Source organism: Cibotium barometz, chromosome 52, assembly GCF_041138505.1.
Source record: "Cibotium barometz isolate CiBa-2024 chromosome 52, ASM4113850v1, whole genome shotgun sequence".
NCBI lineage: Eukaryota > Viridiplantae > Streptophyta > Polypodiopsida > Cyatheales > Cibotiaceae > Cibotium > Cibotium barometz.
The window spans coordinates 7,362,267-7,388,905 of record NC_141097.1 but is presented as its reverse complement, the minus strand read 5'-3'; the positions used below and the strand labels follow the sequence as shown (position 1 = coordinate 7,388,905).

The 26,639-nt window shown below is 45.7% G+C and overlaps 2 protein-coding genes across 6 annotated transcripts in view; both read left to right on the top strand.

Moving 5' to 3' along the window:
• The first annotated feature begins 924 nt into the window (after positions 1 to 924).
• The window catches only part of LOC147608739 (uncharacterized), a 109,124-nt gene continuing 83,409 nt past the window's right edge, over positions 925 to 26,639 (top strand). For 2 of the 5 annotated variants that reach the window (XR_015264307.1, XM_086788166.1), the window contains exons 1-7: positions 943 to 1,528; positions 5,459 to 5,537; positions 5,833 to 5,868; positions 7,226 to 7,353; positions 7,458 to 7,502; positions 7,618 to 7,669; positions 7,906 to 8,090. Coding sequence is in view for 4 of the 5 variants with exons in the window: in XM_086788166.1 (XP_086644292.1) it covers positions 1,262 to 1,528; positions 5,459 to 5,537; positions 5,833 to 5,868; positions 7,226 to 7,353; positions 7,458 to 7,502; positions 7,618 to 7,669; positions 7,906 to 8,090 (792 nt within the window). In the remaining variant the exon portion in view is untranslated. Of the gene's footprint in view, positions 1,529 to 5,458; positions 5,538 to 5,832; positions 5,869 to 7,220; positions 7,354 to 7,457; positions 7,503 to 7,617; positions 7,670 to 7,905; positions 8,091 to 26,639 lie in introns of all 5 variants that reach the window. The other 3 variants (XM_086788167.1, XM_086788168.1, XM_086788169.1) reach the window with 3 other exon arrangements.
• LOC147608740 (uncharacterized) lies at positions 22,343 to 24,368 on the top strand. The gene is made up of 2 exons (XM_086788275.1): positions 22,343 to 23,587; positions 23,730 to 24,368. Exons 1-2 carry the CDS (start codon positions 22,343 to 22,345, stop codon positions 24,366 to 24,368), a joined length of 1,884 nt encoding a protein of 627 aa, XP_086644401.1.

The window sequence follows — 26,639 nt, the reverse complement described above, 5'->3', positions numbered from 1 at the left end:
TCCAAATTATCCACTTAGCCCAGAACCGTACCCAAGAGAAGAACACAACATAAGGATGGAGCACAACTGTTAGTACTCCAAATATCTAGAACTGTTTCCCAAAAGAGAGTGCGGGAAATCTAATGCGCAAGCAAGGTAAAACCCTGTCTAGGAGTAGTTTGGGAATTTGGACACGTCCAAAGAAGGTGTGACATCGTCTTAGTCCATGCACCACAGCGGCGGCATGATGAGGCATAGATGTGCCGTAAGTGCAGGAGCACACCCGCTAGGAGAACTCCAAGCATACATCTGCAGAGGAACATGTGTTCTTTCAATGGCAACACGCTCCTCCAGATCCCTCTTAAACTCTACCATAGTAATGGTTTTGGTAAGTGCCACAGATCATTACATACAGGCGTAATCCATGGCGATGGTTGCAGCCTAGCTGATTGGAAAGTCTTGGGGGTGCCTTTGGATGCTATATCCGCTAAGAATTTATATGCGACTCTCTCTCTCTCTCTCTCACACACACACACACACACACACACACACACACACACACACACACTTTTTTTGTAAAACCACCGTCCCACACACACAACAGAGGAGATGCAAGAGGGGGTTATTTCAACACACATGCTTAGGCACAAGGGTTGCGTAAGTGGAGGGGGATTTCTTACTTTAGCATGTGTGTGTGTGTGTGAATGTGAGTGAGAGAGACTCTTGGCATTGAAATGCACGGAGAATGGGCTTGAACCTAAGATCTCTTGGTTATAGGAGCATGATGTGGAAATTTAGTATTTGTGCCGCCTTGCCTCTTAGCATCAAAACCGTTGGACATCTATATGAAACAAAAGGTTAGTTTTGCTACCAATCCACGTGTCATGATTATTTTACTATTTCAAAAGGCGCATTTTATAGAGAGTGGCTGCTCTCATCTCATTCAATATATTTGATACAGCGCCGTGTTAGTCTTTATCCTTGTACGCAAAGCTTTCCATCCACCCACAGAAGCTGAGCGAGTGGATTCGAAATGCATTTATACTGTTCCAAAATCCAGGTTAAACAATGTGATGACAGGCCCATTAAAGGGATAAGGCCTTAAACAGGATTAGAGAATCCGATTCTCTTAATACTGGAGATTAGGAGAGCAGATGAGAGTGCTAGAGACGGAGCCTTGGAAGGTAAACATTCCCATCAAACACACACACAGACGCTCTTTTGGGCATAATGTGATGTTGGTCTCACACGTGAAGGCAATTCTGGTGGTTTCAAAGACAGCATGGCAACAAGGCCGCACGGGCCACACGTGCCATTGCCTGAGGAGGTCAATGTAAATGTGGTGGTGAGAGTGAGGCCACCTGTAGAGAGGGAGAGGCAGCTGGGCTACAAGAAGTGCCTCTCTGTGGACCCCCTTGGCCATTCTCTCACAGTGTACCAGCCCCAAACGCTGGGCAGCATCAGCATCCCCCCCAAGCCCCTCTCCCCCCCACAGCCCACGCAGCGAACCTTCACTTTCGACTATGTCGCTGATGAGTTTGTCAATCAGGTGTGTGTCTCCCAGAGACTTTGAATGGACATGTTTTTTCTAACGAGACAGTGGTTTCACTATAAAAAAAAGTCTCTCTCTCAGAGAAAAATAATGTTTTTTTGTCATGTTGGATCACCAAATAGCTTTTCAATGTAAGAGAACACGTTGCAATTTGTATAAGACCATTTTATTTTCTCATGGATCACTGCATGGGTCAATTTCATGGTTTATAAATGCGTGATGATGAAGATAAGGCTCTTCAACAATCCAGTCTTACCCAATGAAGGTTACGTCCACGTCACTCCTGCGACTGGGGCAATCGTCTCCAGCCCAAACCATGGGAGTAGGCTGCTCCACATATGAAATGGACGTCTGTTTGATGTTAAGAGACCAGTGGCACTCCTCCCCTTTCTCCACTCACCAAATTGTGATGGCAAATCGATATGATGCCCTCTCAGACCCTAATCTATGTGAAGGGAATGTGGAAGGAGACAATAAATCTTGACTTTTTGCCACAAAAGGGGATTCAGGAAACTAATCGAGAAGCATCACTTCAATTGAGTGAAGGGGCCTTCTCTGTAGTTGTCAAAACTGTTTCTTATGTGTGGTCCATACCTTTGTTCTGCTGATGACGATTGTCTTGAGAGCTTCGATGCTTGCCCCCATGACAGGCTTCCTCGCTGTAGCCATGGCGATGATGCCTCTCTAGACCATAATTATGGTGATGCCTACTCTTGCAACACCTCTCTGGATTGTAGTCAGAAAGATGTCTTTATGATTGACGGTATCAAGAAGAATGGTGATCTTGCAAACATCCCTCATGCATACTGTCGTGTAGCAACTTTGGTGTCGACTTTTTGTATCCATGTGAACCACTAGTAACCTAGAATTAAAGAGATGGGGAGGGTTGCAGGGCAGCCCTACATCAAAATTACTAGAAAGAATGACTTTTCTCAAACCCGACCTTGTGAATTACAGGAATCTATGGGCTCTACCCTATGAACTATCCAAGCAGTCGATGCACACGGGTGCCAAAGAAGGGAAGAATTCGCAGGTTCAATACTAACTGTTAAACACTTGTGTCTACGACGTACGTGCTAGGGTTTGAGAGTAAAGTGCAACAGAATCAACACACACACCACACACGAGAGTCCTAAAACTACAATTCTACACACTAATAGACTCTTATGATAGTCAGCCATTATATGTTGCACTACATCAGAATCCACTTGGAAGATCCCTTGAGAAGCTCTATGTCTCTTAATATTTTCTTTCCCATGTTGAGGTTTGACCAAGGAAATCAACTGCGGCTTCACTCTCCGGCCAATTTGTGCCCAAAAAGACTCTCAGATGATACTTAAATTCTGCTCTATTCCCTGATCGTCTTAAGGATTGTCTCATTCGAAGGATATTCTCAAAAATGTGAATTCTTTGCCCTGCCATTGAGAAAGAATGTCGAAAATGATTCAATGTAGTTGTTCCTGGTACAATGCATATAGTGCTACCTCTATCAAATGCCCAATCATCAACATAAACCTATTAAACCTCACATGGATGCTTGCAGTACTGTGTCTATGGGACCAAGAAATTGAAGACTACCACTATCCATACGGAATTCATCCTGAAACTAGTAATACCTGCTACTTAACCAAAGAATGAATGCCTCTCAGATAGAATGTTCTAAGGGGAACATGCCTCCCATCTTTCCACCCTTTTTCCACCACATGCTCATCATCTTAAAGTCTCGGTAGGTAATCACATCCCATTTTTTGAATGCTAATATTACTTAAAATTGCTTTGCCCATTTTTTAATGCCTTACAATTTCCAAGTAATATATTTTACACATTAATTTGCAAGCTTTTTATTCACAGTTTCTTATCTTTTCCAAAACCTTACTCCCAGACTTTAGGTTTTTCATTCCCCTTTTTCTAAGTCCACACAAGGTGTCTGCAATTGGATTGGTAATAAGTGTGAACCACCACATAAACTATAGTAAGAGGAGTTTTCAAGGCAAACGTTTCCATTCGTAGAGCCATGGAAGGGGTATCTTAGATGTTGTGACCAAACAAGATGTGTAGATACAAGCTTTGAGTGGAGAGGATGAGAGATCCATACTCAAGGCATTTTTTAATGCGTTATAATTTCCAAGTAATAATTACTTTGCAAGCTTTTTATTCGTAGTTTCTTATCTTAAAAAAGAAAAAAGAAAAAGAAAGGAGACTTCTATTAAGTATGAAAAATTTTACAAAATGGAGATTTCATACCAAGCAAGGTGGAGATCTCAACCAATCAGGAGCCCTGTGTTGCCAATAGGGTCCCGAATGAGAGGATGTGAAAAAGATACCAATGTCCCACTCTCTCATAAACTGGGCGCGCTTCCTTTCCGCAGCCCTTGAAGATCCCTGGATTCTAGCCTAGGTAGCCATAATGGTGTGAATAATATCACTCCAAATCCTGCAAAGACAGTGAGAAACAAGAACGGGAGTACCCTCAATGGCCTCAGTGCATCTAGTCTTCCAGATATTCCAGGCTGAGATGCTAGCAATAATCTCCCAAGAACTGTGTAACCTTTGTGCCGGAGGGACAAAGTGTGAAAGTGGCAAATCCTGAAGACAACACTGCCGAGCAACTCCTTGCCTAACCATAATGGCCAAGCTCATGTCAGTCCCCTCGAACCTCAGCTGAGGCCAAGCCTGTGTCAACCAAATGATAGAACCAAAAGAAATGATAGTATCCCTCTTAATCCTACCAAAGAGTTGTGCAATCGCAGACCAAACCCTCTCTGCTTCCCTGCATCTCCATAAACAATGGTAAACTAACTCCGAAACTCGTGCACATCTAGGGCATGCTGGGCAAGCACTAGTAACAGACCTCCAAATCTGTGGCTTCCTAGAAGAATGCCATAATCTCCGCCAAAATACCCTCTGAATGTCAATCAAAATGCCGTAAGACTCCCAATGGGGTCTAAGAGTAGGGACACTCTGAATGTGTCCCAAGATAAGATGTTTGGCATTCCGCACCGTATAACTGAAAAAAGGCATGCTTTTCAAAGGGTTACAAGCATCCTTCCACTCCCACTCACCGGGGTTCCAATGCAAGTGTCTGATAGGGTAGCCACCATACAACCAAAGGCTGACACTCTTTGTGATCATCCCGGGGGGTGGGGGGGGGGTGGGGGTGGTCAACAAAGACGTGCTTCCCTAACCTGCCAACAACTCTGACTGGACGAATCTGGGGGCCCTCAATAAGGTCCTGCACATCAGTTTCTTATCTTTTCCAAAACCTTACACCCAGACTTCAGGTTTTTCATTCCCCTTTTCCAAGTCCACACAAGGTGTCTGCAGTTGGAGTGGTGGTGAGTGTGAACCACCACATAAATTATACTAATAGGGGTTTTCAAGGCACACGTTTCCATTCGTAGGGCCATGGAAGGGGTATCTTAGATGTTGTGATCAAACAAGATGTGGAAACCTAAGGTGTGGAGATACAGGCTTTTAGTGAAGAGGACGAGAGATCCATACTCAAGGTAACTAGGTATTGGATTGGGGTATTTTTTAACTGTGGAGTTCTCCTACAGGTTACTGGTCCTCTCTGGGAGGGAGATAGACAATAACCTTCTCTATGTAGAGTGAATGGAGGCTGCATCTTAGGATCCTCTCATTAGTGGTGCTCTGCATTTTGTCAGAGCCATTGAGCAGCAAGGCAAGGGCTGGTACATTGGCCTAGGAGAGTGGGTGTGGATGGATGTAGATAAACCTTTATAGACTTAATTATTGCTTTATTACACAGCCAGAACATGCATCTACCTTTCCTAATTTCAAAGATGAGGAGAGTCAAATGTGGAGTTGATATTTTAAAAAGCAAAAAAACGATCTCCAAGAGCTGCACATGATTGCTTTTTCCTTTCATTAGTGCAGCTTTTGATTGAGGGTCTTACTTATCTGCAGGAAGAAATGTTTACATCGGTTGGGAAACCAATGGCACATGCTTGCCTGCAAGGATACCACTGTTGTCTCATTGCTTATGGTAAATTATGTACAAGGAGTATCTTTTCGTCCTTGATTTTTCAAAAGATTGTCAATGAGTCCTTGCATGAGTGGGTATCGCACTCTGCTGCCACAAGGGGGTCACATTCCAAAACCTATGTGTGTGTATAATCAGACAAACATGCATGCACATATGCATGCGCGTACATACATATGCATATAACTTTCCAAAAAAAGAAGGCAAAAGATTTGAAATACACAGCATGTATAATCTAGGCTTATTAATAAATGTTTCTCTTCTTTTGGACTAAATAGAAATTTGAACTGTTGTTTAGGTCAAACTGGGGCTGGAAAAACTTACACCATGGAGGGTGAGTTCCATTTTTACTCCATGGGAGTGCCTGTCACAGCACAAAGAAAATTAAATGTTTATTGAGGAAGTGTTTTATGCTGTCATTTTGAATATGCCTGTGATATGCTTTGAGCTCGGACAACAAATCAATAGATGCAAGCTTCATGGAGGAGAATTGAGATAAGAGATGTCTTTTTTGATGACAGTTTCTGAGATTACGTCTCTTTGTCGACATACGAATCCCCCAAAGCTCATCTGCCTGCACGTTGTGAGCATCTTGTATACTGCCGCGGAGCAGGCTGCTGCACCCTACCAACATCAGCAGCCTGGGGCCTCCAGAAATGTCAGACCATTGCCCTTCCAGCAGCAGAAGACCCTGAGGAGCCCCCTCTCTTCTCAGAGTTTTCAGGTGGTGAGACCACTCGTCTTACCATAGCAGGATCCAATGTCTCTACATGGTGGTCTCCACTGTGCGAGACTTGGCTTGTAAGGAGGACTGCGTTTTGCTAGAGTTGTTTGTTTCAGAAAATGGTCTTCCAGCTGGCTTTTGATATTGTGAAATAAGATGAACAGCTTCTTTGTCCTTTATTTTCAAGGAGTTTTTGATCTTACGAGGAAATAGTTCCCAAGTTGCAAATGTCGGACGTGGCACAGGGCATTTTACCTCATCCGCCCCTCCATTGAGTTTTCAAAGCTCTCGGTTCCATTCTTTAGTGTAGAGGATGCAGGGATGAGGACTGTAACGGAATTATCCAAACAATATCCTCACCCATGAGGACTGCTAACTTGTGTGGGATGGATGTCTAACCGTTGCAGGACACAAGCCGTCACAGTCGTACAGGCATGGGTCGGCAGAAAGCACATCTCCACTATTGAATTGGCCTGCATAAAGGAACCCATCTCATTAACTGGCTTGTCAGCATCATCGTTTGTTTTGTGCAAAAGCTGATGTGTCATCATTTCCTGTCCTCGTCAATGTCAGGGCCAGAACGTGATCTGTCAGCATTGAATGTCTCTTCCTGTCAGTAAGTTGGTGAATGGACATTTGTCTTGGAAAATGGGTCGTGGCTCCTGCATCTCCCCATTTTCCAATTCATGAAGAATTAACTCTAGCCCTCTGTTCTTGGTGGACAGACTCATTCTCTAAAAGAGAATAAGTTGGACATGCCTTATTTGTCAAACTTGGCAAGCTACTCTCAAGCCACACCTTCTAGAAAAGGGCCTTTGGTTCCAGAAGGGGGACTTGTTTAAGCCATCCTTCATTATGCATGGCTTGATAGTTTGGCTGGAACCAAGTTAGCAGTTTGAATGATCTCTCATCTAGACTAATTTTGACACTGAAACATGGTCCTATTTTGCAACTAATGGCAGGACAGGTCCAACTCTAAATGCACATATCAATCAACTGGATGAACCGATGAGCTCAGAGGTTACGGAAAAATGCGGTCTGATTCCTCGCATACTAGAGACCATTTTTCTGATACTAGCTGCTGAGAAAGATCAGGTGTATAATTCACACCATGTTATCAAGAATGATGTTCAATAGTGTACCATTTATGCAATTTCTGTTTGGACCTCTGAATTGTTCTTTTTGCTAATTTATGCTAGAGTGGTGTGGATGTGGATTTCTTGGTGAGGTGCTCGAGCCTACAGGTAAGAATTTTTTATCTACAAAGAAAACACCGTTTTTGCTAAGAAAATACAAAACATGAAAAACCTGCAGTACAGTATCTTAATGTAAAATTAAAAATACGAGTTAATTTTCTAGATTTATAATGAGCAAGTGGAAGATCTGCTGTGCCCAGATTCTACCAACCTCAGTATCCTTCAATCTTTCTAATCAGAGTTTTTAGAATTCTATTTGTTTATTTTACATTGTAGTAACTTAACCTTGTCAACTTAAAACAGGTATGCTTTGGATGTGTGTGTGTGTGTGTGTGTGTGTGTGTCTGTGCATGCGTACACCCATGTGTGTTTGTATGTGTATATGTATGCATGTTTTAACTAAACCAGCGACAATGCTTTGAGGATTTCATTTGACTTCACTTGCTATCAGCAATCCATGAGGATGCCAAAATGGGCATGTATGTAGAAGGACTTCAAGAAGTAGAGGTCCAGACCCCAGAAGCCACTTATGAGGTGCTCAAACGGGGCTCTTTAAACCGTCATGTGGGGGCAACAGCAATGAATTCAGAGAGCAGCAGATCTCATGGGGTGTTTATCTTGAGTGTGGAGTCCCAGGTATGCAACTGTAGAGGCCAGTTTACAATTTTTAATTTTTGTTAATGTCTGTACAAATGCGTCAAATTTGTTTAAAAACTGAGAGGCTATCCATCACATGGCTGGGCTAACTTTTGTGGAGAAGCTTGATGGAACTAATTAGTATGGACATTTCACATGGGAACAAAATCTTTATGCAAAGGGGTGTGCCTCACATGGCGGAATAAGTACTTGTGCTTCATGTCATCTAGTCCTATAGTACTAGCAAATTCCATCCGAGTGTGGACATGGTTCCTTTCCTGCCCAAGGCATCGGCCACTGGGTTGGCCTTGCCCGGAAGATACTCGATCATACTAGAAAATCTGGCTCTAGTGGTGCTGACGGTCACTCCAATTTTTTCTTGGCATCGTCTAAAGACAACGCAAATCTTGGTGATCTATACAAGTCTCAAAGTCGTGCCCATAAAGAAAATGTTTTCAATGCTTCAGGGCCTGTATCCGCAAGGAGTTCCCGGTCATAAACTGAGTAGTTCTTCTCTGCAGGGATCAGCTTACGGGGGAATCATGTAAGCTATTGGATGCCCATTCTGTTGCAAGACTGCTCTGATAGCGATGTTACTCGCATCGGTGATCACTTGAAATGGGTCATCCCAGGAGGCCAACGCTAAACAAGGAGCCTTAGATAATGCAACCTTGAGGTCCTTGAAAGCCTGCAAACCCCGAGGGGTCATCTTGATCTTTTGCCTCGGAGTCTTGACGCCTTTAAGAAGATCAATGAGAGCGGAGACATCAGAAAACTTGTCGATGTGGGTGGAATATGCTTGGCAAATACCCACAAACGACCTACTGTCATATGCTGTTTCTGAAATCTCCCAATTAAGAATCTCCACCACTTTTGCTAGGTCTAATCGGTTGCCTTTGGCATTGATTATATATCCGGGATAGTGAACCTCATACAAATAAAACTCCGATGTCTTCTCATTGTCATAAAGCTCATTGCTTTCCCGCAATTTCATCACTTGTTCGACATCAATGTTGTGCTTCTCTTCCGTAGTTGAGAAAATTAGTATGTTGTCCAAAAAGATGAAGACACTTTTCTATTAAGTCCCTGAAAACACGCATCATCATGCGGTTAAATGTAGTTGGGGTGGGGTGTTTGTTAATCCAAAAGGCACGACCACAAACTCGTAGCCCGCTCAGTTCGAAATGCGGTTTTGGGGATGTCCCCGTCCACAATTTTCACTTGATGGTAGCCACTTTTGAGATCAAACACCCTTGCTCCATTCAGCCTCTTTAAGATGTAATCAATCCGAGGCATAGGGAACTTACTCTTTATCATCAGCTTATTGAGCGTGCGATAGCCTACATAAAGCCGGGAGGATCCATCCTTCTCTTTTACAAAGAGGATTGGGGCTGTGAATGGAGACACACTAGAGCGTATGAAACCAGACTACATCAATTCTTGGAGTTGACGCCTTGCTTAGGCAATATGGAAACTTATTGGGGGGGTCCGGAACCTAGGAGGAGCTCGATTTTATGGTTCTCTGGTCTAGATGGGGGAAGTCTAGGAGGTAAGTTGTCCCGAAGAAAGATGTTCTAGAACTGGTCATGTAGAGTCTTGTACTTCTCCGAAGCACTGGTCACTGTCTGGGTGGTCTAAACGTAGATCGCCGCACACTATGTGCCTTTCCGAATCTCGTGTTTAGCCTGTAAATGGCTAATGACCGGAAAGTTAGGTATCCTGGGTTCACACATTGGGGCCTTTGACACATTTTGGGTAATCCGAAATGTGTGTTGGTTCCAATCAACATTTGGGGTAAACTTATGAAACCACTGGATCCCTAAGATTATGTCTGCTCCTACAAGAGGGGCAACCATGGAGCCCCCCACAAATTGTGTGCGCCCTAGATGACTAATTTAGCCCGACGAGCTTCAAACTTGATGCTCGTTGTCATTTTCGTGCTAATCCCTCCAATTTCTTATCTATCGAGGTCAATGAGAAACGCGCTCACCGAGCGGCCTGTTTCGTGACCACATCCTTTGTATTGCCGTTGTCAAACAAGACAACGACTCTCTAGCCACCTATGTAGCCTAAGGTTTTGAGCAATTCATTATGCTCATACTCCGAGTCATGGTTGCCCTTCTACCTATCTTCGAGCTCCCGGGCTGACAATGGTGCCAACTGAAGATGTGGGAGCTGAAGAACTAGCAACAACCTGTCGGAGGCTGGTTCACCACAGCAACTGTCGAGGCCGGGGTGGTGGTCTGAGTAGGGGTCTTCTTTGAGTAAGCCCTATACGTGTGTCCTTTTGTATGACAAAAGAAACACCGCCCCTCCTCCTTGTATTGTTAATGCTCTTTAGGATTGATCTTACCACCTATCTTGCCGTCCAGAGCCTTCTGGTCTGGAGTAAAGTGAGGTCCGTTGTTCGAGTTCTTGGAGTGCTTCTAAGGCCACTTTCTGTAAAGCATGGAAGGCCTCAAGTGCTTTGCTTGTAATGGACACTTTGTGAGACGATGTGTCTTTACACCCTTGAGCAGATCTGTAAGAGGTGCAACAAGGTCGGAAAATTTGTCCATGTGGGTATTGTAAGCTTGAGAAAGACCCACAAATGATCTGATTTCATGGGATGTCTTAGGAACATCCCAATCCAATATATAGCTTGTACCTTGTCGGGGTCCAAACGAATACTAGACTCATTGATAGAGTATCCCAGATAATGAACCTCTTAGAGGCCAAATGCGCTCTTCTTGTCGTTAGTGTAGAGCTTCTTGTCCCGTAAAAGTTGCAAGACCTTCTCCACATCTTGCTTGTACTGCTCTGGTATGGCTGAAAAGATGAGTATGTCATCCAAGAAGATAAATACACACTTCCCAATCAGCTCAATAAATACCCGAGACATTCTTTTATTGAACGTTGTTGGTGCATTGGTTAGGCTGATTGCATTACCACGAACTCATACTGGTCATGCTCGGTCCGAAAAGCCGTTTTTGGAATATCAGTTGTAAAAATGCAGACTTGGTGATAGCCACTCTTGAGGTCTATTTTGGAAAAATATTTAGCACCATTAAGATGCTCCAAAATGTACTCGATGCGGGGCATTGGGAACTTATTCTTGATTGTGAGTGCTTTGTAATCCACACATAAATGTGCAATCTTATCTTTCTTTTGCATGAATAAGATGGGTGCAACGATCGGCGAGGAGGATGGGCAGATGAATCCGGCTTGGAGTAATTGAGATAACTCTCGTTCCAGTTCGCCCTCCAATGTCTTTTTTTTCTCTGAGAAAAAGATCCTTCTATTAGTAACTAAAAAAACAACCACGAAGGGCTGAAAACAACCATGAAGGGCTAGATACAAACTCGCCTCATGTACTGGGCGGGCATCAAGTAATCAGAAGAGGGGAAAGAGACGCTTCTCCTCTGGCTGGCTGCTCTATGAGGAGAAGGCTATCTCATACAGGGGGAGGGGGGAGGGGAACAACAACTTAGGTGGTCTGTAATGCCAAGTGGGATCACCACCTCTATCAGTGAGAAAAGGGCCAAGCCGGCAGAGCCTCAAGAAAGCTTCCCGCCGCTTCCGCATGTGGTTAGATCCACCCTGCAACTTCCCCCACTGACTGCGGAGGGTATGTATGATGTCGAGCCAAATGCTCCTGATAGACTCTGTTGGCGGAGTGTGGGTATCCTCAATGGCTTCGCTACATTGAGCTTGCCATATGTGCCAGGCTGCAATGCTACTGCAAATCTCCCATCTCTGGCATGAGCTTGGTCGCCAGTGGTATGTAGGTGGGGCTGTGATTGGTATTGCCGAAATGCGGTGGTGAGAGATCTGCAGGGCTAGCTCTCCACCATCCTCCTTGTAAGCCCTGACCACCTCAGCCTCTTTGGCCCAAGCGATTGTGCCCCATGTAATGATCCGGGTCGAGGCCCTGTCCATAGTGAAGATGATGAGAATCTGCCACCAAACTTGCTAAGTCTTCGGAGAATCCCAAAGACAATGTCGCTGAGACTCCCGAGGGTGGCTGCTGCACCTCGGGCAAGCTGTCTGGCTGACCTCCAATTGCCAGCCAAGTGCCCATCGCCAGGCCGTGAGAGATCTGTAGGGCTAGCTCTCCACCATCCTCCTTGTACGCCCTGACCACCTCAGCCTCTCTGGCCCAAGCGATTGTGCCCCATGTAATGATCCGGGTCGAGGCCCTGTCCATAGTGAAGATGCGGAGAATCCGCCGCCAAACCTGTAGAGTCTTCAGACAATCCCGAAGACAATGTCGTTGAGACTCCCGAGGGTGGCTGCACCTCGGGCAAGCTGTCTGGCTGACCTTCAACTGCTAGCCAAGTGCCGATCGCCAGGCTCGTGTGTGCCATCAAGCAGAGAAAGAGGGGACCTTTCTAGGCTGACAACTGTCCCAAAGGCTCTTCCAAAAATTTGAGAGGAAACGCTGTGAGAGGTCCTGTAACTGCCAATGTGCTGCAGCTTCTGGGGTGCCATCAATCTCTGGCATCTGAATCCTGCGGCCTAGCCGCGTTGAACATGCAAAAAAAGGGGGCATCTAGAGTCTCCTCCTCCCGATCAGCGGGATCATGCCAAGTCCACTCTCTCGGGTCCCATTGGAGACGTGTGAGGGGTCGGCACTCCCAAATCCATAGCTGCTAGGATCTCTCCCTGGCCACCTTGGCTGGTGGTGGGTCTATGTGCCAGTCCCGTGCATGAAATCCAATCACCCTCACCCTCTGTAAGGTGCAGCCACTGAAATCCTCCAAAGGAGGCTCAAATCTCTCTAATCTGCCATGGGATCCAATAGAAAAGGTGAGCAAACCATTGCCCTCATCCGCTCTGTGAACTGCCACAACGATACCATGCTTGGTAAACACTCCTAGCCATGCTGGGGGAGTCGGTGGGATAGGAGCCAGCCACTCGTGAGGAATAGCAGAGTCGATGTCGATGTTGAGCCTATCTCTACCCCGGATCCCTGCCAAACCTCTCTCCTAAGCCTCCGGGGGTAATTGCCTGTATGCAAGCCAATCTCCAAGGGACCTCGAAGGTCCTAAGCTCAAAGTGCCCCATGATATATGAGGTCGGGCCCCCAGCATGTGGCCACTGGGTAAAAGGATCAAGGTGTTCCAGATCAATGGTCGCCGAAGACGCTCCTCTGTGGCAATCGGAGCTAGTTGCCTGAGGGCCGGCTTGAGGTGGTGGTCCTAGGCTCGGAGTAAACTCGCTGCAAATCTGTCCTTAAAGGCAGGGCGAAATCTGTAGGCCTGCATCTCTGTGAAGATCCATTTGGTACTCTGCGGCCAAGGGTCTCCCAGACTCGGGGTGTGGGCTGAAATCCGGGCCAAGAGGAAGTCCTTCCAAGGCTCTGTTAGAATGCGCAGCGGAGATGATGACCAGATCTGGGAGCACAAGAGCAAAAACACATGCAGAAAAAATACAGCACAAGAGAGAGAGAGATGTAGGCGTGTAACTCTGCTCTGATATACACAAGAAGATCCCGGTATGATACACAAGTGGCAAGGGGGCTGGGGGCCTATTTATATGCCCCCAGATGAGCAGTCGGCCTGCTGAAAAAGGCTCCACGACTGCATCATCAGTCGGCCAGCACCATGCAGCCAGTCGGCCAGCACTGAGGGTCCACGACTGCATCAAGTACAGTCGGCCAGCAACTGTACACACATCCTGATGTAGTCGGCCAGCAAATAGATCCTCCTGCCAACTCAGGGCTGCCTCCCGCGGAGAGTGGGGAAAAATGATAAAACACCTCATAAGGGCGGGCACACCCACAACAAAGGCCCTGGTGTGTAAAACTGGACAGGAGATGACTTCTAATAGGCTCACCACTGGGAAGGAGTCCTCTAACAATCAACTTGCCCAGCAGGGCGCGGCTCTGAATAGTGGGGTCAATGATGCCTAGGCCCCCTCTGCATCATGGTTGAATGATCACTCTCCATGCCACCTTGGCCTTGGCAGGCCTCCTGTTACTGCCGGCCCAGAAGAAATTCTGGATCAACCGCTGTGCCTGACCAACACATGCTCGGGAGAAGGCCCAACAAGAAGTAATGCACCACATGGTGGCCAGAAGGACCTGGTTCACCACCACCACTCTACCAACTAGGGAGAGTCTCACAGAACTCCAGTACAAAAGCTTCTTCCGAATGCTCAGAAGAAGGGGGGCGAGCTTCTGCTCCAGAGAGAGATCGATGCCCACCTGACATCCAAGATAGCGAACGGGAGTGCCCCTCGGAATCCACTGGAAAGCCTCAAAGCCTCTACCCAAAAACCACATGACTTGTTCCAGTTGATCTATGCTCCTGATGCGCGACAAAAGATCTCGATCGCCTCAATGAATCTTTGGAGACTCCCCACATCTCCAGAAAGGTAAGCTACTGTATCATTTGCAAACTTTGAGTCCAACAGCTCCTCCTGTGTACGGATGGGGAGATGCAATCCCTGAGGCCTTGTCTCCTAGGCTGGGAGAAGATTGCTCATGGCCTTGGTGATGAATAAGAAAAGATAAGGTGCCAGAGGGCAGCCCTGCCGGACCGAGTGGGTGAGGGGAAATCTATCTCCACGGGCTCCTTGAATGAGAACCTGAATGTGAGAAGCTGAGTAAAGTTCTGAAAGACCTTAGATCCAATCCATGGGGAATCCCATCCGACTCATAGTGCCCTCCAGAAAGCTCCAATCCACCCTATGAGATAAGCTTTCTCAAAGTCTAGGAGTAGCACTATGAGGTCCTATTGCCACATCCTGGCTGAAGCTGTCACCTCCGAGAAGGTGAAGATGTTGGCCACAATGCTCCGATCCTGAACAAAGCCTGTGTGAGTGTCATGAATCAAGTTAGGGAGGAAAGGCTAAAGTCTCCTACTGATGGCCTTGGTCAAAATCTTATAGGCGGTCCCTAAAAGAGTGATGGGTCTCCATTGCTGGATCTCCAATATGTCACCACCCTCCTTAGGAATCAAGTGTATCAAACCCTCTAAGAGCCTCTCTGGCATGGCACTTGTGAGCATAATCTCATTGAAGGCAACTCGAAGGCCGCCTTCCATGAGGTCCTAGTGACGAAGAAAGAAAGAGATTGGAAGCCCGTCCGCCCCCAGGCATTTGCCCCTGGGAAGTGCCGTCAGTGCCTCCACCAGCTCCCCAACAGAAAATGGAGTCAATAAGAAGGACCGAAGAGAGGGGGGAACCACCTCTCTCGTGTGCCAATAAACCCTCTCGCGCGCGTCCATCACCTTTGGGGATAATGGGGCACCAGTAAGAAGAGATTGGAAAAAATCCGTGGCGATGTCTCTCACATGGGGGGAATGAGAAACAATAGCTCCATCCTGGTCACGCAACCTGGGAATGCCGTCTTTCCTCCTGTGGGGGGCCAGCTATCTCAAAGAAATCCCTTGTGACTTTGTCGCCAGCCTGGGTCCAGAAGGACGCTCTAGCGTGGTACCTGTACTCCACCCTCCTCTCCTCTATGGGTCTAATCTACGTGCGGCAGCAAGCTGACTCTCAATCCAAGGGCTATCTAGGGAACTCTCCTGAAGCTCTGTAAAGAAGCCAAACCCCTTCTCAGACTCCTCTCGTGCTCCTGAAATCCCTCCAATCTGCTCTGGGCTGCCTCCTGTAAGTAACTGCTGATCTCCCCCAAGCCCACATCCAGTGTTTACGCAGCAGAGCCTGAAATGAATTCCAGTCCTGCCCATATCGGCTCTAACCTGTTGCAAATCTCGGGGGCCTGAATGAGGCTCTAGCGTGGTACCTGTACTCCCACTTTGTCGCCAGCCTGGGTCCAGAAGGACGCTCTAGCGTGGTACCTGTACTCCACCCTCCTCTCCTCTATGGGTCTAATCTACGTGCGGCAGCAAGCTGACTCTCAATCCAAGGGCTATCTAGGGAACTCTCCTGAAGCTCTGTAAAGAAGCCAAACCCCTTCTCAGACTCCTCTCCTGCTCCTGAAATCCCTCCAATCTGCTCTGGGCTGCCTCCTGTAAGTAACTGCTGATCTCCCCCAAGCCCACATCCAGTGTTTACGCAGCAGAGCCTGAAATGAATTCCAGTCCTGCCCATATCGGCTCTAACCTGTTGCAAATCTCGGGGGCCTGAATGAGGCTGTCCGGAATCCTAGGGCTCGCATGCCTGTCCTGCCTCTAGGGGTCCTCCAAGGACATAATAACTGGAGCGTGATTTGAAAACGTAGTGCCTGCCAAGATACTGATCATGCCCCCACGGTCGCAAGCCCACACATCAACATAAAACCTGTCAAGTCTAGAGAGGTTGGGGCCGGTGCTCCTCCTATTTGATCGCGAGAAGCTAAGTCTCCCAAGGTTGTGCCCAAACTCTGGAAGATGCCAAGGGTCCTGTCCCCTAAGTGCCAGTATCATCTCCTCCCAGGCAGAGTACTCTGCTCCTGAGATTATGGCCGTGCCTCCTCCAAGTTTGTCCTCTGTTGCCTCTATCATGTTAAAGTCTCCACCCATGCACCAAAAGTTAGCTTGAGGAAGGGCTTGCTGGGTTGTGCTCCAAAAGAGGGCTCTACTTGCAGCGGCGTTCGGGGCATAAACATCGAGGAAGCCAACGCAATCCTCTCCAATCAAAACGGTAACCCACTGTGCGCGCCCACGAATTATGACTTGTGAGCTTGTCTCACTACCGGCAAAAGCTGCTCACTGACAGAAATACAAACTCCTTGTATCCTTGAGGGGCCGAAGGATGGAGACCAAAAAGTGCGACTCCTGCTTGGTAAAATCTTCCTGCATCGGCGGGTGCACCCCTTGGAAAGGTGATGCTCTCGGAGGAAAAGAATGTCGATAGGTCCCCCAATTGTAGCTCTCTGAAGCTCTCCCATAAGGACACCTCATCTTTGAAAGCACTGAGGCCCCCCCTAAACCCTGAATGTTCCATGAGACTATCCGCATATCAATCTTTATGGGAGGCGGAACTATCGGAACTGCCCTCCACTCGAAGAGTCTTGGGCGAGGATTTAGACGGGGAATAATCATAATCCATCCTGGGACGAAAGCGCATCAACTGGACACGGATCTTGTGCTCCATGTGATGCCACTTTGTCTGGGCGCAAGAGTATGCATACTCCGAACTCCATCGATCACAATGGAGCTACCTGTAAGAAGGGGGGAGAGGTACTGCGACTGAAATATGCATGAACACAAAAAGCAGCACCTCCAGGCTGGATGTCACCATCTCCCCGTCCTAGTCTCGTTGCTGAAGTGTGTCTTCGGGGACCCTTTCTGCAGCGGTGTCTTCGTGGACACTTTCTTTGTTGGAATGATAATCTCAAAGCCCTGTTTGATCTCTTTTATGCCACCTTTTATTCAGCATATTTATATGATATTTTTGGGTATTTTTCCCACCTTTTATTAGGCGTTTTTCCTAGTCGTGGACTTTGTCCTCAGTTGTGGGTTTTTATGCTGGCTGACAAGCTCCTTCATGATGTATATAAGAACATGCTTTTTGCCATATAATTCATTCATCATTTTTGGTAAAGTGTTGGATCATTGCTGACTGCTTCAAGTCTCTCCTGTGCTTTCGCCTGTTGCTTTCAACCATTCTCTCATGGTATCGGTTCTTAGGCTTTCGCTTCTACACTCTACAAGAAGACTATCAGCCAACATTTTTTTTCTAGCCCTCCCTCCGTGCAATTTAATGCAAATTGTAGTTTTGTATTCTATGCCTATCCTGGACTAGTGGCAGCACCGTACACTTGCTCCATTAGCCTCTCCCTCCCTTACTTCATCGCACATCGGGTTGGCTCCCATCTTCACTTGTGTGCCTTGATCTTCGGAAGAGGTACAGTTCTACATCTTTCTTTCACCTCACCTAGCGTCTAGAGAGGAGTGGGCAGCCCCTGGGTACCTGCTTGCAGCCTTTCTATTGTAAATTCAAGAGAAGGATTCCATGGATTCTACACCAATTGTCATCTCTCCATCTATTTCCCAATTTCCCAAGGAGTCCATCCTAGATGGGACCAACTACCTTGATTGGTCTTTGCTGATGAAGACTTTACTCCGGTATCATCGGCTATGGGGTATTGTTACAAGGGTCGATGCCTAGCCAATTGCAACTTCTCCTCAGGTTGAGATTGATGGCTGGCTTGATAAGGATGCTCGGGCACATGCGTTCATCATCTTCAACATTAAACCATTTGTTGCTTGTCAATTTGATGACAATGATGATGAGACGGCATAAGAATTGTGGGATGTTATTCAAAGGAGGTATCATAGAGAGAACTCTACTTAGAAAATTACCTTGAAGAATTGCTTGCCAACCTGAAGATCTCCGATACTGCCAACATCATGGATTCCATCACGGAGTTTGTTACCATCCAGAAGCAGTTGGTCTCTTTGGGGAGCAAGGCTACTGATGAAGACTTTCTTCATCGGCTCCTCACCAAACAAAACTTTCTTATCTTTCTGTGATACTATTTCACTTCTTCCCTCTACTCCCGAACTGCATGCTATTGTTGGCATGCTTCAGGATAGAGCTACGAGGAAGAAAACAAGCCACCATTCTTCAGGTCAAGGGCAAAGGCCAATGCCAGTCTAAGGGTTCCAACAACAACAAGGTTGACTCTAAACCTGCTAACAATCTTGCTCATAAGGATCTTACTTGTCATTATTGTGCTAACAAAGGGCACATTCAGTTGCAAGAGGAAGAGAGAAGGTGGTTCTGCAAAGAAGTCCACCAACCAATCCCATAGTTCCTCTTCATCGGCATTGAGGTCCGAGGAGCTTCCTGTGGACTCACCTGTTCTTGCCACCTCACGTCTTATCGATTGGAATGGTTTATAGTGGGTGCACTACTCACATGACTCATGACAGCTCTATTTTGCATGATATTCGGCCTAGCTCTTCAAAGGTGTCCATTGGCGATGCTTCCAACCTTGAGGCCTCTTGTGTGGGTAATGTGCGACTTGACTCTTCTCATGGTCAAACTTATACTATCGGGGATGTGATTTATGTTCCCAAGCTCTCTAGCAATCTGCTCTCAGGATTGCAGAGAAAGGCTACGATGTCTACTTTGATAGTTCAATTCTTGAGATCATTGACACTAGCAACTTGTAGATTGTTGCCAAAGGTGTACAGGAAGGCGGTCTTTACAAGTAGGTGGCTCTTGGAATGAGTCACAGTCTCATTTGCTACAACTTCTTCAAAGCTATCATGCCTTGGTAGCTCAGGAGGATACAATGTTGTGGCATTCTCGCTACATACACTTGAACTATGCTTCTCTTTAGCAGCTGTTTGAACTATGCTTCTCAGCAGATGGTCGAGGGTTTTTTGTAGCTGAAACCCTCCCACTTCACTTGTGTGGCTTGTTTGCATGGCAAGCAACACAGAGAGCCTTTCCCTCACAAGACTACTCATCGGGCTTCACACATCTTGGAGCTTATCCATATGGACTTGTATGGTCCCATGCGGACTACTACCCAGGGTGGTGCCAAGCACTTCATGCTTATTATTGATGATTTCTCATGTAAAGTTTGGGTGTAGTGCTTGGCAGGAAAATCTTAGGCTTTCTCCCTCTTTCAAGAGTGGGTGGCTTTGGTCGAGAATGCGGCCACACAGAAGGTTCAACAAGTCCGTTCGGACAATGGAGGAGAATTCATCTCCAAAGCCTTCCACAACTTTTGTTCACAGAAAGGTATTGGCCGTCAGTTCTCCACACCTGGTACTACATAGCAGAATGGTGTGGTTGAACCCAAAAGCAAGACTGTTCAAAAGATGGGTCCGTACCATGCTTTCTTCTTCTGATCTTCCTTCCTCTTTCTAGGGAGAAGTTGTGATCACTATTTTCTACATCATCATCAACCATTCTCCCACAAAGACGGTTGCTAATATGTCACCAGAGGAGGCTTTTACACGATAGAAACCTTCAGTTTCACAACTTTGGGTTTTCGGCTATGATGCTTATGCTCATATCCTTGATTCAGCTAGGTCCAAGTTTGATCCCAAATCCTGGATCTTCATCAGCTTGCTGACTCCTTAGCCAAGTCCAAATTTGCACTTCTTGGATTTGGAATCAAATTTGCACTTCCTGCACTCCCAAATTCGCTCAGATGTTGATCTTCATCAGCTTGCTAACTCTTCGGCAACACCTTTGACATGGGCACAGAGATTACATTAGCTTCGTCATTCTTGTAACCTCGCCTTGATGAGTAAAGTGATGCTGTCGTATGAGCCTACTACAGCTAAAGAGGCTCTTGCTCTTCCTAAGTGGCGGGCAACCATGGAGGCCGAGATTGATTCCATTGAAAGGAATGGTACATGGGAGCTTGTGGACCGGCCTTTGCATAGGCAGGTCATTGGGGTCAAGTGGGTCCCAAGTTTCATGTCGATGGTTCTCTGGACAAGCACAAAGCCAGATTGGTTGCAAAGGGATATTCTCAGATTGAGGATATTGACTATGAGAAAACTTTTGCCCCTACAGCCAAATACACAAATATCTGGACAGTTCTTGCTCTCTCCGCTCATCCTCACCGGCCCGAAATTTCTTACAGTGTCAGTGTTCTCAGTCAATTCTCTTCCACTCCTCGACATTCTCATTGGTAGGCCACTCTCAGGGTTCTTCGATACTTATTTGGTACCTTGGACGATAGTCTCTCTTTCAGAGGAGGCACTGAGCTTGTTGGATACTTTGACGTTGATTGGGCAGGTGATCAGGATACCAAGCGTTCCACTTCTGGTTACTACTTCACTTTAGGTACCGGCCTCATTTCTCGGAGATCCAAGAAGCAGACTATGGTTTCTCCCACATTGAGGCTGAGTTTCATGCTTTTTTGGATACTTGCTATGAGATATTATGGTTGATGCAGATGGTGAGTAATCTTGATGTTCTTTCGGACTCTCCCATTCGCATTCTTATAGACAGCCAGGGTGCCTTGGCATTACTTCATCTTTTCATGGCAGGACCAAGCATATTGAGGTTCATTTTCACTTTCTTCATGAGCTAGTCGCTGACGGCATCACTTCTCTGGAGTATTGTCCCTCTGAGGACAACCTAGTTGATCTCTTCACCAAACCTCTTCCTCGAGATACTATTGATCAGCTCCTTACTCGTATGGGAGTTGGACCACCGTGTTGGAGCTAATTGGTGTTGGAATGATCATCTCCAGCCGTGTTTGATCCCTTTTATGCCACCTTTTATTTAGCATATTTATCTGATATTTTTGGTTATTTTTTCACCTTTTATTAGGAATTTTTCCTAGTTGTGGACTTTGTCCTTAGTTCCTCAGTCGTGGGTTTTTATGCCGGCCAACCAACTCCTTCATGATGTATATAAAAACAAGCTTTTCTCCATATAATTCATTCATCATTTTTGCTCAAGTGTTGGATTATTGCTGGTTGCTCCAAGTCTCTCCTCGGCTTCTGCTTGTTGCCTTCAACCACTCTCTCATTCTTCTGCAATGATGCCTTCTTGGTAACTTCTTTCTTCTCCTGACATGGTGAACCTAGTTCATAACATACGCGTTTGCTTGTGGAAGCAAACGTTTGCAAACGTTTGTACCATACACGTATGAAACACAAGTTTCATACGTAAAAATTTTTTTTTGGGCCTTTTTTTTGTGTTTTGTAAGGTTTGAAAGCACCGAGTCCCGACTTTAATGTTTTTTTAATCAAAATACCGTACGCCTCACGGTTTTGGAAATTCTAAGAGCTCCGCTTTGAAGTTTGAGTGCGCCTGCAAGCTGTCGCCGAGTCCCGACTCCCGACTGCACTTCGAAGGTCGAAACTTTCAAGTTTCAACGTTAGCAACCGGCGGCCAGCCTACATCGTAGTACGTACACTGTACAGCGGCCAGCCTACAGGACCCAGGTATTTCTGTCTCTGTAGAGTCTAGACTCTAGACGGTACTTGCCCAATGCCTACAACTTACAAGTATTCAATGCTTTTCGAAACCCTAACCCTACAGTGCTGTAACTTGTAAGCCTGTACAGTACAGCCTGTACTGTAGAGTCTACTAGTTTGAACTTTGTACTATGTAGTATCTACCACAATACCTGTATCAGTATGCTGTACTTCAAAAGTTCAATGCTGTACAGTCACCAGTGTGCTCATGCTGTAGCCTGTACAGTGTAGGGACTTGGGAGTACATAGGTGACAGGCCCCAAGGTGTAGCCTGTAGCCTGTATGTACTATCAACTTTCAAGTTTCACGTATCATCTATGTAGTAATGTATTGAATACACATGGTGTAATATTTACAAAGGTCATGGATTTTTCTTTTTCTTGCAAGTTTGCAAATTGCAGGCCCTAGGAATTTCGAGAAATGGGCAGACCTAAAGGCTTAGAATGGGAGCATGTGACCGTCATTAAGTCTCTTGGTAGGGGTATGTTCACATGCAAGTGCAAATATTGCCCCCATCAATGGAATGGAGGCCCTTTGCGCATAAGGGCACATATCTTGCGTCTAACAGGCCAAGGGGTTGGCCCATGTGACAATGCCCCCGAAAGTGCAAAAGACATATGCAGAAGGCTGCATGTTGGTTTGATGCCTCAAGGAGAAGCATCACTAATTGATGAGCAAAATGCAGATTTGGGTGGAACAGGTGGATCCTCAGCCTCCTTTGTGTGTGAAGATGCAATGCCTGCAGGCAAGAGACATAAAGTCTCTACAAAGGGTCAAATGCAAGGGAGTTTATCAAGAGCATGGCAATTGCAAGCTAGAAAGGATGCCATAGTAGCCACCAGGAGGTTCTTTTATGCAGAGGATATCCCACATTTCAAGGTTAAGAGTCCTTACTTCCTTGAAATGGTACGAGCTATTGGACATGTGGGTTCTAGCTTCAAGCCTCCTTCATATGATGCCTTGCGTAAGAAGGAATTGAAGGATGAGGTGAAATGCATTGACAAAGACTTGTTGGGGATACGAGAGAAGTGGAAGAAATATGGATGCACCATAGTTTGTGATGGATGGTTAGATAATAGGTGGAGACCTATTATTAATGTTCTTGCTTCTTCCATACATGGCACTGTCTTTCTCAAGGTTGTTGACGCAAGTGGACAATACAAGTCAGGAGAGTACATTTTTGGCATTTTGAAAGATGCAATTCTTGATGTGGGGCCAACAAATGTTGTGCAAGTATGCATGGATAATGCATCAAATTGTGTGCGTGCAGGAGAGCTCATAGAGCAAGAATGGCCATCTATCTTTTACACTAGGTGTACATGCCATCGTTTGGACTTGTTGTTTGAGGACATTGGCAACTTGCCTTGGGTTGAGCCTGTGTTGGAGCAAGGAAGGAAGATTGTGACCTTCATCCCAAGGAAACAAAAGGCACTTAGCATCTTCAGGAAATGTAGCAACAAGGAGCTTTTGAAGCCTGCTGAAACTCGATTTGCCTACATGTTTTTAGTGTTGGCCAATTTGTTGGATGAGAAAGTTTATAATGGCTTAAGGAGGATGGTGGTATCTGATGAGTGGTTGAAATCGAAAACATCCCACACAGTCAAAGGTGAGGAGGTTACAGGAATAATCTTAGGACCCTCTTTTTGGAAAGATGCCAAGATGATTGTTAAGATATGTGCACCCATCTTGAAGATTCTTTGACTAGCAGATCGAGAAGGACCAACCATGGGGCTGATTTATGAGCTAACAGACCGCATGGTGGAGAAGATACAAAACATGCAGGACATTGATACAACCAAGCTTGTAGATGTTCAAAATCTGTGTTAATAGATGGAACATGATGCATTCTCCTTTACATGCCACAGGTTTTGTTTTGCATCCCATTTGGAGAGCGAAGGGTCAAGAGTCTGACAATGAAGTGCATGATGGATGGATGACGGTCATAGAGCGATATACTGGATATGATACAGAAATACAGGGTATCTTGATTGATCAGTTGGATGTGTATAAATCAGAGGGGGGTTCTTTCTCTCGTGCCCTTGCAAAAGAGGAGAAGAGAATGCACCAAGCAGTCAAATGGTGGGAGACATTTGGTGCAAGTACTCCCAAATTGCAGCAGCTTGCTATTCGTGTGCTTTCTCAAGGGAGTTGTGCCTCTCCATGTGAGAGAAATTGGAGCACTTTCTCTCTCATTCATACTAAGAGAAGAAATAGGTTGAAGCCCTCCAATACAGAAATGTTGGTCTATATACATACTAATCTACGACTCATCACAAAAATTAAGGCTCGAGGGTTTGAGAAGATGGAGATCACCTTGGACATGATCAAGGAGGAAAAAGATGATGAAAGGTTGATTTCTTTGCAGGAGATGCAAGAGCCTGATGACATTGGGACAGCCACAACCACAAATGTTGGAGGCATTGAGGAAAATGTGGATGATGAGTGAGATGATGATGATGAGGATTCTTCTTCTTCCTCTCATGAGGGTGAAGAGGAAGAAGTAGAAGGGATGAGAATACAGCAGAATAGGCTCTTCCAAAGTTCCAAGTATCATGAAGTATTTTATCTCTAGAGTAGTATTTAAATTTCTGCTATGGATGTTTGTTTGCTAAAGTTACAACTTGTGCTTTGATTTATCTAGTTTTCACTATTTAGCCTTGAGGCTTGACCCTTGGGTAAAGCAATGAGCCTTGGGTAAAGCAATGAGCCTTTATGTAACTTGTAAGTGTTGTAACTTTGGAAGGCTCATTGCTTGACCCTTGGGTAAAGCAATGAGCCTTTATGTAACTTGTAAGTGTTGTAACTTTGGAAGTTTTTATAATAGAACTTGGAGAGCTTGAGTTTACAGTGTATATTTGTATCTATTTGTCTAAATCTCGTCCTTTCTATGAGGTATTATATGGTCACATATGCTACTCGGCCCAGGCCTGAAACATACTTGAAACATTCTTACATACCCGAATGCGTATGCGTTTGCTAAACGTATGTTATGAACTATGATGGTGAATGGCTGAGTGGTTTTCCCTAACCTTAGTTTTACCATTCACGGTTTTGTTCTCACTTAGGTAGTCAAGCTGGGTCACAACCAGAAGCTCTGATACCAATGTAACATGCAACTGGCTAGATTGTGTAACGCACAAAAAGACCTTATTTATACCTTTATGAAGTGAGTATGAAGCAATCTTTTATACATAGGAGGTAGAGCTTGAGAGAGAGAAGAAGTAGAGACAACAACAGATTGGGTCCCAATTTACCCACTGAAGGGCCCCCAATGCAAGCAGGAGTATTTGCTTGTATTACTTTGGAGAACTGTTACAATGCAGAGAACTTATTGAGACTTGACTAACAGCCTGGACTCATATAAAAGCAGCCCCTCAGTCCATTGCATAAATCCATCTCATAAATCAGTATTCTCTCATAGAACACAGAGCAGATATGTATGCTTGAAGACCTTGGTCTTTGCAAGCATAAATCACAGCCAAGCACCTAGTGCTTCAGTCCAAAGGCAGCCCCAAAGTTTGCTTCAGCAGTCAGCCTTCAGTAGTGCATCTCCCTCAGAAGATGTGGGTGTGCATAAGGCTATCCAAAGTGGCTTCAAAGTTGTCTTCATACCGCTTGATGGTTAAGTAGACGTCTGGTCTACAATGTCCTTGCATTTGGCAGTCTCCATCACTGGTCGGTGGAGACAACTGGCTGTCGGCCTGTTTACAGAAGCTCACGACCTGAATTTAAAGCATTAAATGTTGCGCTTGGTCATATGTGAGAGTATGGCTGTTGTGGCATCTTCTGATGCTGGCCAACTGCATCCCCAGCTAGCCGACAGGGCTCCTAGTCCCATACAGGCTTCTGACTGGTCCCATAGGCTGTGGCCAATGGCCTAGCCCATAAGCCCATGTCCTGCCATGCCATGTGGTCTGGCCAATCGGCTGGCCTGTGTATCAAGGTAACTATATGCTGTAACATGCTCTAGATATGCATCTAAAGGACTGACTTTTACCATACCTAACCTTAGATGACCTAAATGCTTGTTCTCCAAGTGGGTTAAGGGACTGACCCTGACATCTAAGGCTGGGAGATTGACCTACGTAGCTCGCGCCTGACATGTCCCGGACTGGGGCTCACAATGGGGTCACAACATACGACAAATCTTCCTAAAAAAGGTACTAAACATCTGTATAAATATAGCACTGTTATGAGCCAGTGTGTCACATTCACCTCAGTGCATGGTGCATGTGACAAGTGCTATGTCAAGTCCATAAGCACAATCAACGCTGCCATAATGAGTTTGAAACGAGTTTAAGATACATTATCTTCACAGAAACTGTTGTGTGTGGTATGCATAGATATCACATCTCAAAGAACCAATTTGTCAAACAAAGTCTGGTATGCATAGATATCACATCTCAAAGAACCAATTTGTCAAACAAAGTCTATGTAAAATCATGGTTCTTGGCAGTGTGAAAAGTGGCATCAAGGCATGGAAGAATCGATGGGCAACAGAAAGGGCCGGCAACCGCAGGTGTATGGGGAGAAGTTAGTGCAGAAAATCTTCAATTATTTTCCTCAGAGGATGTTCTAGGCACCTCTACTATAATTTCAATCAAAGTTTTCATGGAAGCCAAACACTAGGGAAACTCAACTTAAGACATTTTTTTAGATTCGGAAGATTTGTGAAAAACGACAGCCTATCAAGTCAAAATGACCTTGAGTAATCATT

Coding starts and splice junctions, on each gene's coding strand:
- LOC147608740 (XM_086788275.1), top strand. CDS start 22,343: ATGGGCAGACCTAAAGGCTTAGAATGGGAGCATGTGACCGTCATTAAG. Junction 23,588..23,729: donor GGAAAGATGCCAAGATGATT/GTTAAGATATGT, acceptor CCAAGCTTGTAG/ATGTTCAAAATCTGTGTTAA.